Source organism: Trichomonas vaginalis, chromosome III (assembly GCF_026262505.1).
Source record: "Trichomonas vaginalis G3 chromosome III, whole genome shotgun sequence".
Classification (NCBI taxonomy): Eukaryota; Parabasalia; order Trichomonadida; family Trichomonadidae; genus Trichomonas; species Trichomonas vaginalis.
In genome coordinates, this window is record NC_067205.1 from 9,198,877 (window position 1) to 9,215,738 (window position 16,862).

The window sequence follows — 16,862 nt, forward strand, 5'->3', positions numbered from 1 at the left end:
TTTGTTATGACACTTTCTCCGGTTTATAGGACCTCTCTCATATTCTATCTTGTCATATCTAAACCATAGTCATGTATGTCCTCTAACCATCTCATAACGGTTTCCAAACCACTTTTATCGGATGTAAAGTAAAAGCATGGATGGTTATGTAAAACGTCTAAAGTTTCTAAAGAGTCTCTCAAAGTCCAGTCTACTTGGCATTTAAAATCCCATGTGTTATAGAACGGCGGGTCCACTATAAAGAAAACATTCCTTGTCTTTATATTTTTCATACAACTCTGTCCAATGACATCTCACAAACTCTATACCCTCAATATATTTTTCTATGTTCCTCTTTGAAAACATTTGTATAGTTAAGATATAAAACTTTTGACATAAGTGTTTCAATGTCATGAAACTTATAGAACCACTATATAATAGTCTAGCAGATATACTATCCAGTCTATATATTCTGCTTTTTTCAAAAACCTCTCTCACAATATTTTTGTTATCTACTGGTATACGTTCCATCTTACCTATAGGTATCTTTTCTTTAACTCTTTCAATATATTGTTTGTGTCTGGTATAGTTTGAGACGGTCCATATAGTTGTCGAAGTCATTGCAATATAATCTTTGAGTCTGGGAATATTGTATGGCACAAATGGATATATAGAAACTTTCCACCGAACAAATCTACAAATGTTAGACCATTCGGTAGTTTCTTAAGTTCTCTCAATATAATATCTTTACATTTACTCTTATTTCCAAAGAACGGTAACGGAGGTTTTGTAAAATTCATTTATATATATAATAAAAATGTTTTTACCCGAAAAGTGACAGAAAAGTGACAAAGCATGAAAACATATATAATTTGTGAAAAAGTGAAACATATATAATGTTTTCGACCCAGAAGAAGGCTTCTTCCCAGAAGCAATGGAGGAAGAAGAAGATCCTCCGAATTCACACCAGAAGACTAACAATTTTCCGAATAAAAACTTCATTTATACTAAACATCTTCGGGGCTAGAGGGCACGAAGTGCCTGGAAGCCCCACTACCTTTTTTTTTTTTTACAAAAACATATGGTGTTCAATTAGTTTATAATAATATAAATATTAAGATTATCCAAAATAAGAAAAACTAGGTTTTGAGAACACTTTTGAGATGATAATCAAAATATTTTGATTGAAAAATAATATATTATTTATCAGATATAGAATGGATTTTTTCAAATTTAAAAATTCTGAAAATAAACAGTTTTGTAAAGTAAAAAAAATGAACGAAAACTCGAGACCTCGTATTCCAAATGAATGGGTAAGATATATGTAAAAAAAAGGTAGTGGGGCTTCCAGGCACTTCGTGCCCTCTAGCCCCGAAGATGTTTAGTATAAATGAAGTTTTTATTCGGAAAATTGTTAGTCTTCTGGTGTGAATTCGGAGGACTCTTCTTCTTCCTCCATTGCTTCTGGGAAGAAGCCTTCTTCTGGGTCGAAAACATTATATAATGTTTCACTTTTCACAATTATATATGTTTTCATGCTTTGTCACTTTTCTGTCACTTTTCGGTAAAAACATTTTTATTATTATATATAAATGAATTTTACAAAACCTCCGTTACCGTTCTTTGGAAATAAGAGTAAATGTAAAGATATTATATTGAGAGAACTTAAGAAACTACCGAATGGTCTAACATTTGTAGATTTGTTCGGTGGAAGTTTCTATATATCCATTTGTGCCATACAATATTCCCAGACTCAAAGATTATATGCAATGACTTCGACAACTATATGGACCGTCTCAAACATATACCAGACACAAACAATATATTGAAAGAGTTAAAAAGAAAAGATACCTATAGGTAAGATGGAACGTATACCAGTAGATAACAAAAATATTGTGAGAGAGGTTTTGAAAAAGCAGAATATATAGACTGGGATAGTATATCTGCTAGACTATTATATAGTGGTTCTATAAGAGTTCATGACATTGAAACACTTATGTCAAAAGTTTTATATCTTAACTATACAAATGTTTTCAAAGAGGACATAGAAAAATATATTGAGGGTATAGAGTTTGTGAGATGTCATTGGACAGAGTTGTATGAAAAATATAAAGACAAGGAAAATGTTTTCTTTATAGTGGACCCACCGTTCTATAACACATGGGATTTTCAATGCCAAGTAGACTGGACTTTGAGAGACTCTTTAGAAACTTTAGACGTTTTACATAACCATCCATGCTTTTACTTTACATCCGATAAAAGTGGTTTGGAAACCGTTATGAGATGGTTAGAGGACATACATGACTATGAGTTTAGATATGACAAGATAGAATATGAGAGAGGTCTATAAACCGGAGAAAGTGTCATAACAAAGAAATTTTATTAGTAAGTAAATGTGGTTTGAAATAGGACTACTTGTTTTAGGTTTTTTTCCATTGTGTCATTTATTTATTTGACGTGCAGAAAAGTACAGAGAATATGAAGATGAACCAATGCCTGCAAATGTTCTATATGTACTCGTAAGAAGTATTTTTATCTAATATTAAATGGACGCACAGAACTTAGCGAATGCACAGCAACCTGGACAACCAAACCCAGGAATATTCAAATGAAGTTAGAATACAAACTGCAATGGCAAACTATGGTCAAGTGCCAACAGATGTACAAATGCAAACTGCCATGTCAAATGACGCTGCGTAGGTTTGCCACCATGGTATGCAAATATGAGATGGAAAGAGTTTTATACAAACCTGAAGTGGGATATTAAACAACTTTATGCAGATGACGCGAACACAGGAGTTGACCCAGAATATGTTTTTCTACAGAGGAGAAACAGAATGTATGAGCTCCAGTTAAAGAATGCTATGGAACTCAACAGGAAACGTAAGAGACTAGGCGGACATTAGATTTTTACATATAGTAAAATGGGTTTCTTCAGTAAGATGGGAAACTTCTTCGAAATGTTGGAAGAGGTATATGGAATGGAATAAAACCGTAGGAAGAGGAATTTGGAACGGTGTCAAAAATATTGGTAAAAGGGTAGGTCAGTTTGTTGGTATTATACCTAAAGACCCTGAACCAGAAGAACAAGCTCCTGTTATACAACAGCCTGAACTGCACCACAGTCTAGTTGGCAACCAAATCCAACACCTCAACCGTATTAAAAAATTATTTTTACCGTTCGATAGTAGTAGTTGTATATGAAACTAAGTTCTAAGTAAAACGCATGGTATAAATGGAATTATTCTTTTTCTTCCATCTGTAGTAAACCATACTTGAAAGTCTGAAATACTTCACTTGGTGGTTCGTATAACTTTGTAGGTTTTTCGTAAAAGTCATTCATCAGACATAAGAAAGAGTTTTGCGCACCAGAAAATGAAGCATGAACAATAATAGCAGCTGGGTCGAAAACATTTTCATATGTTCCATTAGGTTTTTGACTTCATTAAAAGTCTGGGTGTACTGGATATGCTGCAGGCTGATTTAAACATCCTCATAAATCTATACCATGCCAAGTTGTTATATTTTGTAGAAATATAAACGTTTTCTCCAAGGTCTTCTATTCTATTGATTTAACAGTTGCATTTTTCTGTCATAAATAATATCGAGATGGTTTCTCCTTCGTCAATGTTATACTGTTTTGCATATTCGATATAGATATCGTTTATTTTCTTGAAAAGCTTGAAGAGTTGTTTCTAAGTTTACAAGCAAACTAACTTGTAAAAGTTTCCCTGTTCAAATTTCTCATACATACGTTTCTTTTGTTATAGTATCGAACTTCAAAACCGACCGTAAATGGGAAACCATGTATGGCTTCTGAAATGAACTTCATTCTACGAAAGCCAATAGCTTTTGTGACAGATGGGTCTCTTAGCCATCTTAATGGGTAGTCAAAACGATAGCCTTCATGCTTTACGGTCTCTGTCTCAAACTTTTGACCGACATTAGTAAAAAGTTTCATCTAATGGTTTAGTTGTAGCAACTCTTGAATTTTCTTTTTCTATTGGAAGCATATTTTATCTAGAATAAAAATGTCAAATGAAACAGCGTCTATGAGAGAAATACAACACAACCGACAACTCATTATGCAAGCTCTAAATAAGAACACAACAAACTTTTCAAACTATTCTAAGATATCTGAGTCATTGAAAGAAGGAAACTTAAAACTGACAATAAACCCAATGACAGATGAGTTTCTGTTTCAAGACAATAAGAACCATACTGTCTGTATAAATCCAACAAAAGGAATTTAAACGAGAAACCTATAAATGAACTTCTTTTGAAAGCAGATGTTGACAACAAAGCTGACAAAGAATATGTAGACGATGCAATAGAAAAGAAAGAGCTAACAATGCTTATGCAACAAAGAACATACTCATCCTGAACTAGCAGACAAAACATATGTTGACAATAAAATGTCAAGTGAAGTGACGAGAGCTGAAAACGAATATTCTAAAAAGACTCATACACATTCTATATCTGAAATAACAGACTTACAAGAAACCTTAAACAGTAAAAGTGCCGTTGGACATACACATACCATTGCAAATATTACAAACTTACAAGAAACCTTAAACAGTAAAAGTGCCGTTGGACATACACATACCATTGCAAATATTACAAACTTACAAGAAACCTTAAACAGGAAAAGTGCCGTTGGACATACACATTCTATATTCTGAAATAACAGACTTACAAGAAACCTTAAACAGGAAAAGTGCCGTTGGACATACACATTCTATATCTGAAATAACAGACTTACAAGAAACCTTAAACAGGAAAAGTGCCGTTGGACATACACATTCTATATCTGAAATAACAGACTTACAAGAAACCTTAAACAGTAAAAGTGCCGTTGGACATACACATACCATTGCAAATATTACAAACTTACAAGAAACCTTAAACAGTAAAAGTGCCGTTGGACATACACATACCATTGCAAATATTACAAACTTACAAGAAACCTTAAACAGGAAAAGTGCCGTTGGACATACACATACATCTTCTGAAATAACAGACTTAAACGTTAGCCTTGAAAATAAAGCAGATAAAACATATGTCAATGAAATATACCAAAGTTTGATAGGAACAAAAAATATTGAAACTATTGTTGGTGACTTTTCTGTCAATGAAGAAAATAAATATTTTAGATGGCAGTTTGTACAGTCCTTAGAAAATGGTACACGGTGTAAACTCATTCCGAAAAATAACAATGAAATGTATGTAAGCTATAAAAAGAATGATGGTACACAAGTTAAAGTTCCATTAGACAACAACTGCTACTTAAACTTATATGGAGACGAACAAAAGAAATATTTAAGAGTTTATGAAATGACAGATATGACATTGCCTGACCCAGCTCCAGCACCATATTATTATGACTATGGAGATGACGTCAGAACACCACATGTAGATGAACAAAAGCTAACATTATATTTAGATTATTATAGATATAAAAGATATAATGCAATAGAAAAAACGAGAATAGTATACTATTATGAAGATGACAGAAATAAATATTATAGTCAAGATTTTACCTACCCTGAAAACATAAGATTATATTATAAAAAATATTCTGACACAAACCAGAAGAAACCTGAAATAGTTGCACTATATTTTAAGTTCAAAAGAGACAATCCTATAATATCTCATATGTTTGATTTAATGAACCCAGTAGGTTCTATTTATACATCTATGGAAGCAAGAGGTCCTCAAGTAATGTTTGGTGTTGGTGCATGGGAACAAATAGTCGACAGGTTTTTGTATTGTGCAAACTCTTCAAAGGAAACAGGTGGAAGTAAAACGATTTCAGGTGAAAATTTACCTGCACACAGTCACTACATAGATTTAAGTACATCTCAAGCAGGTTGGCATAAGCATAGATATTGGGATTGGTCAGGAATGACAAAAGGTAAAGGATATGATGTTAAAGACGACGTTAAGTTTGCTATAAATTGTTACTGGAGTGACACTCAGGGAGAAGGAAACCATACACATCGTTTCAGGATATACGCAAACAACGGGACAAAGTAAAGAATACATGCCACCTTACATGACAGTTTACGCATGGTATAGAATTGCTTAGTCGTCATTTTCAACTTCTTTAGCATATTCGTCAGGAGTTGTCTTATATTTGTTAGGAACTGTCTTTGAAAGTATACCACCTTGAACTTTGACAAGTTTGAAACGAGGTCTGACAATAGTAGTTTTATCTTCTGCTTGCAGTGTGTACATTTTGCCATGTTTGCCTAAAACTTCATAATATTCTCTTGTATACTTTCTTCTATTTTTACGAACACGAATGTGAGTACCTGTCGGGTTCCCATTGTTGTCATAGTCAATAGTATTTTCATATGGGTCGCGTTTAGGTATTTCTATTTTTACTTTGTCACCTTTCTGAAGTTTGAAGCCCGGCATTCTTTCTTGTTTGTCTCTTTTGACTAAATTATTAAATATATAGTCTTTCTCTAAGTCAGGGTTGTTTTTCATTTCTTCGGGGGAGTGGTTTCCCAAACCTTTTTGTTTACGGCTATTGTAAATATTTAAAACTTGTCTCATCTTTGCCATGGAGAAGTGTCTATATTTGTCGTCATATGACATTTCATTTGCTTCACCACCTTGTGGTTGGTTTAAGTCTCTTAACATTTTTATACAACCGTCAATGACACCAAGAGCAGAATGGTTTTGGTCGACAATGAAATATTGGTTTACATTTTTTGAACGCAGATAGTTTTTTACATCATCTGATTTGAAAGAACTTTCACAGTCAGATGTCAGTTTTGTTGGATGGTATTTGTCAACGAATATTGTCAAAGCAGTTTTCACATCTAAAATATTTTTGGACCATAATGGTATGGCTTCACAGTATCTTGTGTTTTGACCGACAAATATTAGCCAGTATGGTGGTCCATCTGTTCTAACTCTCGGAATGTTTTCCAAGATATCCATAAACCAAGCATTTGGTGTTGAACTAAAGATTTTTATCATGAGTGCTTTTTTTGTCGCTTTAGAAACATAGGGTCCTTGTTTGGATTCGTCATTTTTTATCCTATAAGAAATGGGTTTATTTGGCGCATTAGCAGGAGTTGCATCCAGATTTTTGCCCGCAGTGGGAACAATAGCCAGAGGTGTATTTGGAGTTGGAAGGAAGATTTTGAGTACATTAGGTATACTTAAAGAGAAAGCACAACCTATTATACAAACTGTACAGAAAGGTTGGGATGTAGCACGAGATGCAACAAATCTTATTCCAAATCCTGAAACAAGAGGAAAAGTTCAAGGATGGATGGACAATGTAGGAAGACAAGCAGGAAACTATTATAACAAAGCAAATGACTACTATAACCAAGCAGGACACTATATGGACCAAGGTGAAAGATTCTTTAACAGAGGATATAACCATGCACAACATGGGTAAACAATAACCAACCTCAACCGCCTCAAACGTGGGGAATGTAAAGTTTTTTACTGAGATGAAATGAACAATACAGCATTGAGACAAATGGGTTCAAGATGGATTTGTCGGCTTCCAGCAGTTACACACGTGTTTGTCAAGTTCTTCCTATACCTCAGGAAGTTTTAGACCGACTTAAAAAACAACAACAACCAGTTGAAAACAAACCAAACTAAAATTTTTTACTGAGATGAAATGACCGAAGAAGTTGAAACGGTAGATTTGACACCACAAACAAAAAGTTCAGAACCATTGTCAAAACCTGTCAAAGAACTTACAGATGAAGAGAAAAATTCAATAATAGAAAGTGCCAGGTCTGGAAATACAAACCCTAACTACAAAGTCACTTTTCATAAAAATGGAACGGCAAGTATCTCAAAAAAGAAACAGACTCTCACAAATAAAATATTGAAGTCTGAAGGAGCTTTCGAGACAACAGATGGAAAAGTTTACTTCACTGACCAACAGTTCATTATAGAACATCTCATTGACTTAGAGTCGAAATATTCTAAACTTTACAACAAACACAAAAAGTTGAAAGGAAAACAAAAACAAATGGCATATGATATTTATGAAGATGTTGACGACACAACTGTTCCTGCAAGTGAAGTAAAGTCAGAGAAACCGAAAAGTGACGAAAAACCGATAGAAGAAAAAAACCAAAAACTGAAGATAAACCAAAACCAAAGTTTAGTTTGGAAACTAAACCAAGTCAACCTTCATTAGCTGGTATGGGTTGGCGTCAAAGACTTATGGCAGCAGGCGGTTATGTAAAGTAAAGAAAAAAATATTTTTTTATTTTTATAAAAATGCCCCCATATAGAATGGATAGAAAGTCTGCTAGAATAAAAGCAGAGTTGCAAAGATATGGTTGGAGAGTTTCGAAGAATTTTAAATATAGGAAGGGAAGACCCATAAAAGTCTATGACAAATTGCTGGTCTTCGCTACGAAATGGATTTGGAAACAGCACGTGCAAATTATCCAAACAGACTAGAGAGGTTAGAAGAAGAACGTCTTATGGACATGCCTTTCGATGTTAGTGAACCTCAAGTTGAAGGACACGACGGCTTTGCCAGATTCTACTGGAAACATGACGAACAATTGCATCCTTTGAGAAGGAAAAAAGGTAGTGCAGAGGATGGTCATGCTCCCATGGAAAGAACAAGATATGCATATGAGAAGTATCGTGAAGTTAGAAGTCAAATTACATCTGGTCGAACCTTTACAGTAAACTTTGACGAAGGAAAGAACAAAGAAGGCTTCATGGGTGTACTTGCTGCAATTCAAGATGGAAATAAGAAAGGACACAATCTCAGATTGACCATAACAGATTTGGATGGTCACATTTACTATGCACATGGCAATGTCACAACAGCTGCAATGCTTCTTGACGCTTTCAAGACTACAAAGAGAGAACAAATGGTTGACTCCGACTCAGACATTTTGAATGCAATTGAAGGAATTGCAAGTGTCAAGTTCGAATGGTACCAACCTAACCCTCAAGCAGTCAGACAACATGCTGGATACTTCCCCTTCATAAATAAGTCTGACATTGACTTGACAAGGTATGGAATTTACAATTCAATTGAAACAATTGTCAATGAACCTTGCATTCTTACATGTCTCAGGAACTCTGGTCTTGTTACAGAAGAGAAGATGAAGTATCTTGAGTCATGTGTGAAGACAAGGTACATTCTCAGAGGTCAATTGGCAAAAATTGCACCGTTGGCAAATGTCAATATCCGAGTCAACATACCTACAGCTAAAGGTTCTTCACATGACGACTATGTTGTTGACAACTTACCATGGTTGAAGATTGTAATTGTCCACAACCACTTCATGTTGAACGAAAGTCTTACAAACCCATTGTTCGGAAAAGGCAAGTGCAACATTGTCAGAGCTGTAAACATTCTTTTCGAGAAAGGTTTGTTGGAACCAATTCCAGATGACAAGCTGACAGAAACTTTTGTACCAAAAGACGAAACAAACTTTTCACTGTTAGCAAGACCAAAAGTTGTTCCAGACAAAGTTCTAGTACAAAAGAAGTACACAATTCCACAAGGAGTTGGATTGTTCGGATACCAACCTGAACCAGAAGAACTTCCAATGAGGTTGCAAGAACTTCAAGATGCTATAAACAAACTTCCATTGAGACATCCAATTGACGTCAAATTGTATTGGAGAGCATCTGAGTTAGGTCAGAAGGTTTTATATGAAACAGGTTGCTTCGACGATGTTTATGAGATAACAGGAGAAGTTTCTCAGAAGATAAGAGACTCACTTGAATTTCCACAAACTGGACCAATTGGTTGCGACAAGTTCGACTCAGATGAAAAGATATACTATGTCGACCTTAACGCTGCATACATGAGGTTTGTCCAATATATTCCGACTGGAATTCCAAACGAAGATGGTGAGTTCCCGGGAAGGAACTATACAGTTGGAAAAGTCATACAACAACTGTATGATATTAGGAAAGCTTCAAACCCCAAACTTGCAATGACACTCAAATTGCTTATGAATTCGACATGGGGATATTCCATTAAGAAACCTCAAGAGATGAAGAGTAAACATTATGAGAAGGTCGACAACTTTGTTGAAAGGTTTTCTCCTTTTGTTTTGAAGTACGAATTCACTCAAGGTCAAAGTGGCTTAGTAACCACATTAAAACCTATTGTCGAACATTGGTCTTACCCTCAGTTCGCAAAGGCAGTCCTTGACAACTACAACAAATTCTTCTCCGAAGTCAAATCGAAAGTTGTGGTTTACTATGAGAACATTGACGCACTCATGACGAACGAAGAAGGCTATAACAAACTCATTGAAATGGGTTTAGTCGGTGAAAAGATGGGTCGATTCAAATTGGACAAAATTTTCACCGAAGTTCATGTCCTCTCCAAGCGTAAGTATTGGGGCATACTTGAAGACGGCACAGAAATAAAACATTGCATGAAATAAAAAATTTTTATATTCCTTCCTAGCTAATTTCCGTTTAATTTCATGGTCGCCCTCGGAGTCTTTGAATCGGACAGGTCGAGTTACACCATTCTTGGTCTCAAACTCATATATAACCTGTTTGTCTGTATTTTCGTCGACTATGGCACGAGACACGAACATTGACCAAACGGACAAAAAGTGTCATTTCGGATGGTCACGCAGCCAATCGCATTCGAGCACTTCGAAGAAGCCTTACGTTCCAAGGGAGAGGGTGTCTGGTGCAAGGCAGAGGTCATGAAACTCTACGAGCAGTACATCCTCAATGCCTGGGAGGACAAATCGTCCTTGGATTGGCAATTCTACCAACTCCTCTGGGACGACCTCCTACGCAACTGGGATAACGAAAGAGCCCAATTCAAAGGTCGGGAACTAATTTTGCAAATTACCCTTAATTTAACATACTTATCCAAATAAACACCTAAATTTACTTGGGGTTTCCCCCTAAAATAAATTTTTTTTACTCTTAGAACCACTCGAGGTTCTCCTTACGGTTGTTGAGCTTGTCACCGTCAATGTGTCTGACCCTCGTCTTCTTGTCTGGATTTGGAACCCATTGCATACCGACAAGCCTTCCCATGGAAATTGAACCGTAATTCCGAAGGTTAAGGTTCAAGTGTCCCAAGTTGTTGAGGACTGGGGTAAGAACCTTGCCTGTCTCCTTGTTGCGGATTTGGTATGGGTAGGGTTGGGAAATTTCGTAAGCGTCATCGACAACAAGGGTTGCCCAAACTTCCTTTTCTTCGTGTTTCTCTTTTTCTTCTTCCTCTTCTTCCTCTTCTTTGATAATACCTTCGGCAATTCTGTGTTCACGAAGTACGGTGTTGCATGTTCTGTCCTTTCCGAGTACCTTCCAGATGGCGTCTATCTCTTCGAAGAAACGGTAGATGAGTCGGGCAAGGTTTTGGTTCTCTATGTTGTATTGGCGCAAGGTTTCCGCGAAATCGTTCAGGACTTTCTTATTGGAAGCTTGGTTCGTGAGGACTTCGACTTTGAGATTGGTTATCTCTTCCATAAGACTACTTTGGAGAGTCTTAATGGTGTTTGACAGATGAGCGTTCAATTGGGCAATTTGAATTTGAACTGGGCGCTTGTCTGGCAACCTTGAAAGGACATCTGCCATTGAGTTTGGCTTCGGTGCCTGTTCGGACATCGAAAAAATGAAGTGGTTTGAGAATGGCGGTTTTACTTCAAAAAGCTTGTTATGACAGTTATGTCATACAACAAGTTTAAAATAATATCTTGTTCTTCTTCTGAACGTTTGTTGTCTCTTCCGATAAAAGTTTGGAACATGAGAACCAAAAAACGTTTTTTGAGGAACCGAAAGAGTTCAGGCAAACGTTCATATTCCGGATATGTTGGGAGCAGTTCGAAACATCTGAGCTGACTTTCGGACAAAATTGGGACAATGTCAACAAATTCATCTTTGGTCGGACTGCTTGAAGGTAAGTCCCTTACATGTAAGTAGCTCTGGTAAAGTCTTCTCATTTCTGCTAACTTTTGGAGTATAGCTTCGTAGTTTAGAAGTTTTAATTTTAATTGTCTTATTCCACTCTTGACATCTAAACGGTAACTATCCATGAGGTCAAGAGTAGCTTTGGTAGCTTTAAGTGGAGCTATCTGTTCCTTGACCTCTGCAATTTTGGTTGCAATTGTGATTTGAGCTCCTTTAAGTTCGCCGTCTATGTCGTTCTCAACGTCTTCAACGATGGCTTGAAACTCTTCATCGGTCCATTGAGATTGGTGTGGGACGAATTTAACTTGCTTCATTCAAAAAATGAAAAAAAATGTTTTTACTCTAAACGTTAAGGTTTACTGAACTGGTTGGATGTCGCCTTCACAGGTTATGTAGAACGGCTGACCCGAGAAGTGAAGGAGAGACTGAATTGCCAATTTCATATGGGGTAGGGGGTTCTCCTTGTTTGGTATTTTTATCCAAGGACGTTTGTTTAGGAACTTAACAAGAGCTTCTCTTTTGGCGTCCTTTATGCCATCGTAGGCTGTCCCGTCTGGTATTTGAATTGGAATTCCAGTCGAAGTCTCGAGCTGAAGTGTAGACCTTCCAGAAATAGTGGTGAACTTGACCTTGGGCTTCATTACCCTGCGCAAGTACTGCTTAACAACTTCATTTATCTCTATAAGGTAAATTGCCTCGTCAAATCCTTCTGGCATTCCGAGTCCTTCCATCCGACAGGAAAAGATTTTCCCGACAACTGGAAAAAATTTTCCGGACAAAGGGAAAAATTTTTCCTTCCGACAGGAAGAACTCTTCCAGTTGTCCGTCCGTAAACCATTCAAATTTTCGAAAATTGAGAACTTTTTGGTCGAACTTCAGAAAAAGTTTTTCCTTCCGACAGAAAAAGTTTTTCCTTCCGACAGAAAAAGTTTTTCCTTCCGACAGAAAAAGTTTTTCCTTCCGACAGAAAAAGTTTTTCCTTCCGACAGAAAAAGTTTTTCCTTCCGACAGGACACAAACGGATGACTGACGTTCCTCTTCCTGAACGCCTTCCAAAGCCAGAAGAACCGAAAGCTGCAGAACCACAACAGTCTCCTCAGCAACCTCAGTTCCAGCAAGTCCCTCCACCAAATTACTACCAATTTCCACCTCAAGGTTACTACCTACCACAAGGCTTCCCGAACTACCCTCCTCCTCAGCCTATGCCTTACTTCCCCAACCCTTGGATGTTCCAGCAAGCTCCACCCCAGCAATTCCAATCTCAATCCCAATCGAAGAGAGCCCAAGAGTTCGAAGAAGGTCTGAACCGTTTACGCAAAGATTATGCCACAGTCCCGATGGAAGACGACAGGCTTTCAGTCTCTTCCCTCAAATCGACCGATTCGACTCGTACCACAGATTCGGTTCGTGACCGTGAAGACTACCTCAAGCAGTCTGAGAGACTCTTCATCCTATAATCATTTACAATTGGAGCTCTCAAGAACATGCACAATTACGAAGGTCAGACACCAGCTGGAGACCGCAAAACAGACGTACTCGCAAGAGCCGTCCAGCTCGTCAAAACAAAGACTGAGATAGTCGACTTCATTCTTGCAGCTTGCCCATACAAGTAAAAAAAATAAACAATTACGAGTTAAACTTTTTATTCTTTCTTTTCTGAGTTGTTTAGAGCTGGTTTCTCTTGTAGGAACCTTTCGTACTCTTCCATGGTCATGTAATTGCGAATTTTGTACGCAATTCCAGGTTCGTTGTTTTTGAACCTTACGTATGTAACGCTTCCATCCTCCTCAGGGAAGTAAGCTGCTAACATCTGACCAAGTTTTCTCGGTGACTCGGAGCTCATTAAAAATGTCACTTTTTTAAACGTTAAGTTTTTAGTCTTATTTTACCCTTTGTTTGTCAAGGTAGTATTGGAGCGCAATTTCTCCAAATTCTCTGTGTCGGAGTTCTTCAGCATTTTCCAAGGTGTACCTGGAGAACTCAAAGAAGTTGTCAAGAAGATACTGCCATGCTGCTCTTCTGAGTTCGTCGGTATTTTGGAAGTGTTGCACCTTCGAGTCTTCTGACATGAAAAAAATGACACTTTTTCTATTAAACCGTTTTGGCATTTCTCATGAGTGAGTATAGTTCTGCCGAACCATTGGAAGAGAAGAAGTACTCTTGCTGGCAAAAGACAAAAATAGTTGCCTTAGTTGTCATTGCAATTGTACTCGTAATTGAATTCATTGTACTTCTCTTCACGTACATAAAACTCAGCAATGGTATTTGCTTTAAGAAGCTACCATCTTACTAAGACTAAACACTTAGATTTTTCAAGCTTGACTTTTTACAATTTGAATTTTGTTGCTGAATTCAGTAAAAATATAATTTAGGGTAGAAGGTTAGATCTAACCTCATTTCTACCCTCATTTCTACCCTCTTGAATTTTCATGAATTTTATATATATTAATGTTTTCGTTATGCCACTTTGTGCCGTCAGTCAGTCAGTCAGTCAGTTTAGGAAATTTACACCAAAAAATAATGTTTAGGGTAGAAGGTTAGATCTAACCTCATTTCTACCCTCATTTCTACCCTCTTGAATTTTCATGAATTTTCCCGAAATAAAAAATAAAGTTAGTTTTATTTTTTTTATTTTTTTATTTTGTATAAAAGAACAGAAATGTCAACAATCGGCACAACAACAATTCAAACAACAGCACCAAACTCGTTAGTCATGAATCCTACGTCAATGTTGGTAGAGATGAAAAACTTCATTCCTTCTTCATATACTTTCGAAACAAAAATCCAGAAGATAAAGCAAGAACTGTTAACAAGTAATTTAGACTGTAGTGCGAAAGATGAAACAAATGAACAGTATCTTTATGAAATGGAGGACCTCATCGACCATTTGCCTAAACTACCTGAAATTCAGCAACAAAAACTAACCATTCCTGAATTCGACGAAATTGAAGTCAAAGCAACTGACTCAGTAGAAATAAAGAAGTTCATACGAAAGGTAAATTATGAATTCCTTGGTTTTCATTGCAACCATAAAGTTATGGAAAAAGATTGCGACATGGTATATAAGAACATCTCTGACATATATAAATCGGGGAGTTTAAGAACATACGACAACTTTGTTTCATTAGTTGCAGAATGTGTATGGAGATAAGAGATGAAGATAGAAGAGGTAAAGTATGGAATAAACAGATAAAACCAGCAGCTTTTGAGTTAAAGAAAACCATTGACGCCTTAGTTGTTCTAGCAGGTAAGGTTTCAGAATATAACGCAAAAATGAACCCGCAATGTTCTAAATGTAAAGCAGCAATGAGGAGATATAACTACTCCGTCAAGAGATAGAAAGAATGAGAACGACTATGCAGACTTAAAGAAAGAAGCAGAAAAAGCCAGCAGAAGATAAAATGGACATGTTAGAATTTCTGAACAAAAACTATCCAACAGCAGAAGATTTCCTTCTATCTGACGTCAAGAAGAAGTATAAAGAAACTTTCGGTATCGTTAAAACATTCGATGTACTAAAAGAAGAAAATAGAAGCTACGAAACTGTTTAGAGTCTCACGAATTCATAACGTTTACCATGTGAAACGCTTATAAAATAACTGGGGTAGAAAAGAGGGTAGAAATGAGGTTAGATCTAACCTTCTACCCTAAACATTATTTTTGCTGAATTCAGCAACAAAATTCTGAGTAAATAATTTTTAGGGCATGTGTCAAACCGTTGAGTTTTCACAAAATTTAAAAAATAACGTTTACCATGTAAAACGCTTATAAAATAACTGGGGTAGAAAGGAGGGTAGAAATGAGGTTAGATCTAACCTTCTACCCTAAACATTATTTTTGCTGAATTCAGCAACAAAATTCTTGATTTCAGGGATTTTTTTGACGAAGTGCAAACCTTCACTTCGTCAAAAAATGGCATATGCTTGCTTCCCTCGGAAAACCGAGAGAAGAGATTCCGTACGAAAACAGTGAAGAACAGCGAGTAAGTAAAAAACCGCAGTCGCCAAAACTCTATGAAAATCGTGAAAAATAACAGAGTATTTTGACAACTTCAAACAAGTAGGGTAGATGAACCATTTATTTTTCAAGCTTGACTTTTTACAATTTGAACTTTGTTCGCGTAGATATGAATTCTGAAAGAAGTATGAGGGTCTTGTATGACTTTGTACTTCTCCCATAGTTCATGTCTGTCAAACTTACCTGCCATGGACTCTTTCATAAGTTCCATGAAATCGTCTTCGGACAATCCGGGGAAAAGTACAATGTCAGTAAGTATTCTCTTTACATCCTTACTTAAACTCTTTGCTGTCTGTACACAAATGACAACTGAGATGTTAAAGTGTCTGAGCTTCTTAAGAATTCGACACATATCTTGTTCTCTATTCTTTAACAAAGGATGAGAGGCGAAATCATCTAAGATAAGAAGACATCTATGAGGGTAAGTCTTCCAATCGTAAGATTGCAATTTCTTCGAAATGTATTCTATCTCTTTCTGTTTGTTTCTGAAGTGTTTCTTCTCTAATATTCTCTGCATTTCCTCATTTGGGTCTTTAAACTTAGAATTTATATACTCATTTATAGCATTATACTTCAAAACTCTTCTTTGGTACTTCTTTATCCAATCTAACAACTCAGAGTCTTTTATACATACTAACTTAGACTTCTTTATAATATCTTTGAACGAATTGACGGTTTGGTCAAATTGACCAGAAGTCGAACAAATGACAACTAACTCATAGAATGGGTTCTTCTCATCTAGTTCTTGTTGTTGTGCAGCCATTTTAAGATAAGTGAAAGTCTTACCCGACCCAGGTGGTGCAATTAGACCTGTTATACCATTCTGAGCAAATAAGAACTTGTCATGTATAGGTTTTATCTGAGCATTTTCTAACTTCCTCTTGTTCTTGTTTAAAACATTCTCAAATTTCTTGTCAATGTCAGCAAACTTTTTTTCTAACATATTTTTAGAAAAATTA

The 16,862-nt window shown here is 36.3% G+C and overlaps 10 protein-coding genes and 3 pseudogenes across 13 annotated transcripts, besides 2 other annotated features; 7 read left to right on the top strand and 6 right to left on the bottom strand.

Moving 5' to 3' along the window:
* Window positions 1–1,050: part of a mobile genetic element that runs on past the window's edge.
* Window positions 1,051–1,305: 255 nt separating this feature from the next.
* Window positions 1,306–16,862: part of a mobile genetic element that runs on past the window's edge.
* Window positions 6,064–6,471, bottom strand: TVAGG3_0669810 (uncharacterized protein; the record flags this gene model as incomplete). The annotated part of the gene is made up of 1 exon (XM_051242350.1): window positions 6,064–6,471. The coding sequence occupies one exon, from the start codon at window positions 6,469–6,471 to the stop codon at window positions 6,064–6,066; it is 408 nt and encodes a 135-aa protein (XP_051088937.1).
* Window positions 7,631–8,214, top strand: TVAGG3_0669820 (annotated as a pseudogene). The gene has a single exon. A coding segment is annotated over exon 1 (584 nt).
* On the top strand, window positions 8,260–9,506 carry TVAGG3_0669830 (annotated as a pseudogene). Its single transcript has one exon. A coding segment is annotated over exon 1 (1,247 nt).
* On the top strand, window positions 9,936–10,394 carry TVAGG3_0669840 (DNA/RNA polymerases family; the record flags this gene model as incomplete). The annotated part of the gene is made up of 1 exon (XM_051242351.1): window positions 9,936–10,394. The coding sequence occupies one exon, from the start codon at window positions 9,936–9,938 to the stop codon at window positions 10,392–10,394; it is 459 nt and encodes a 152-aa protein (XP_051088938.1).
* TVAGG3_0669850 (uncharacterized protein) lies at window positions 10,584–10,847 on the top strand (the record flags this gene model as incomplete). The annotated part of the gene is made up of 1 exon (XM_051242352.1): window positions 10,584–10,847. The coding sequence occupies one exon, from the start codon at window positions 10,584–10,586 to the stop codon at window positions 10,845–10,847; it is 264 nt and encodes an 87-aa protein (XP_051088939.1).
* TVAGG3_0669860 (HNH endonuclease family) lies at window positions 10,897–11,583 on the bottom strand (the record flags this gene model as incomplete). The annotated part of the gene is made up of 1 exon (XM_051242353.1): window positions 10,897–11,583. One exon carries the CDS (start codon window positions 11,581–11,583, stop codon window positions 10,897–10,899), a length of 687 nt encoding a protein of 228 aa, XP_051088940.1.
* On the bottom strand, window positions 11,616–12,200 carry TVAGG3_0669870 (uncharacterized protein; the record flags this gene model as incomplete). Its single annotated transcript, XM_051242354.1, has 1 exon — window positions 11,616–12,200. One exon carries the CDS (start codon window positions 12,198–12,200, stop codon window positions 11,616–11,618), a length of 585 nt encoding a protein of 194 aa, XP_051088941.1.
* TVAGG3_0669880 (uncharacterized protein) lies at window positions 12,243–12,617 on the bottom strand (the record flags this gene model as incomplete). Its single annotated transcript, XM_051242355.1, has 1 exon — window positions 12,243–12,617. One exon carries the CDS (start codon window positions 12,615–12,617, stop codon window positions 12,243–12,245), a length of 375 nt encoding a protein of 124 aa, XP_051088942.1.
* On the top strand, window positions 12,909–13,343 carry TVAGG3_0669890 (uncharacterized protein; the record flags this gene model as incomplete). Its single annotated transcript, XM_051242356.1, has 1 exon — window positions 12,909–13,343. One exon carries the CDS (start codon window positions 12,909–12,911, stop codon window positions 13,341–13,343), a length of 435 nt encoding a protein of 144 aa, XP_051088943.1.
* TVAGG3_0669900 (uncharacterized protein) lies at window positions 13,371–13,499 on the top strand (the record flags this gene model as incomplete). The annotated part of the gene is made up of 1 exon (XM_051242357.1): window positions 13,371–13,499. One exon carries the CDS (start codon window positions 13,371–13,373, stop codon window positions 13,497–13,499), a length of 129 nt encoding a protein of 42 aa, XP_051088944.1.
* On the bottom strand, window positions 13,529–13,696 carry TVAGG3_0669910 (uncharacterized protein; the record flags this gene model as incomplete). The annotated part of the gene is made up of 1 exon (XM_051242358.1): window positions 13,529–13,696. The coding sequence occupies one exon, from the start codon at window positions 13,694–13,696 to the stop codon at window positions 13,529–13,531; it is 168 nt and encodes a 55-aa protein (XP_051088945.1).
* Window positions 14,546–15,437, top strand: TVAGG3_0669920 (annotated as a pseudogene). Its single transcript has one exon. A coding segment is annotated over exon 1 (892 nt).
* On the bottom strand, window positions 15,971–16,846 carry TVAGG3_0669930 (protein of unknown function, DUF4106 family; the record flags this gene model as incomplete). The annotated part of the gene is made up of 1 exon (XM_051242359.1): window positions 15,971–16,846. The coding sequence occupies one exon, from the start codon at window positions 16,844–16,846 to the stop codon at window positions 15,971–15,973; it is 876 nt and encodes a 291-aa protein (XP_051088946.1).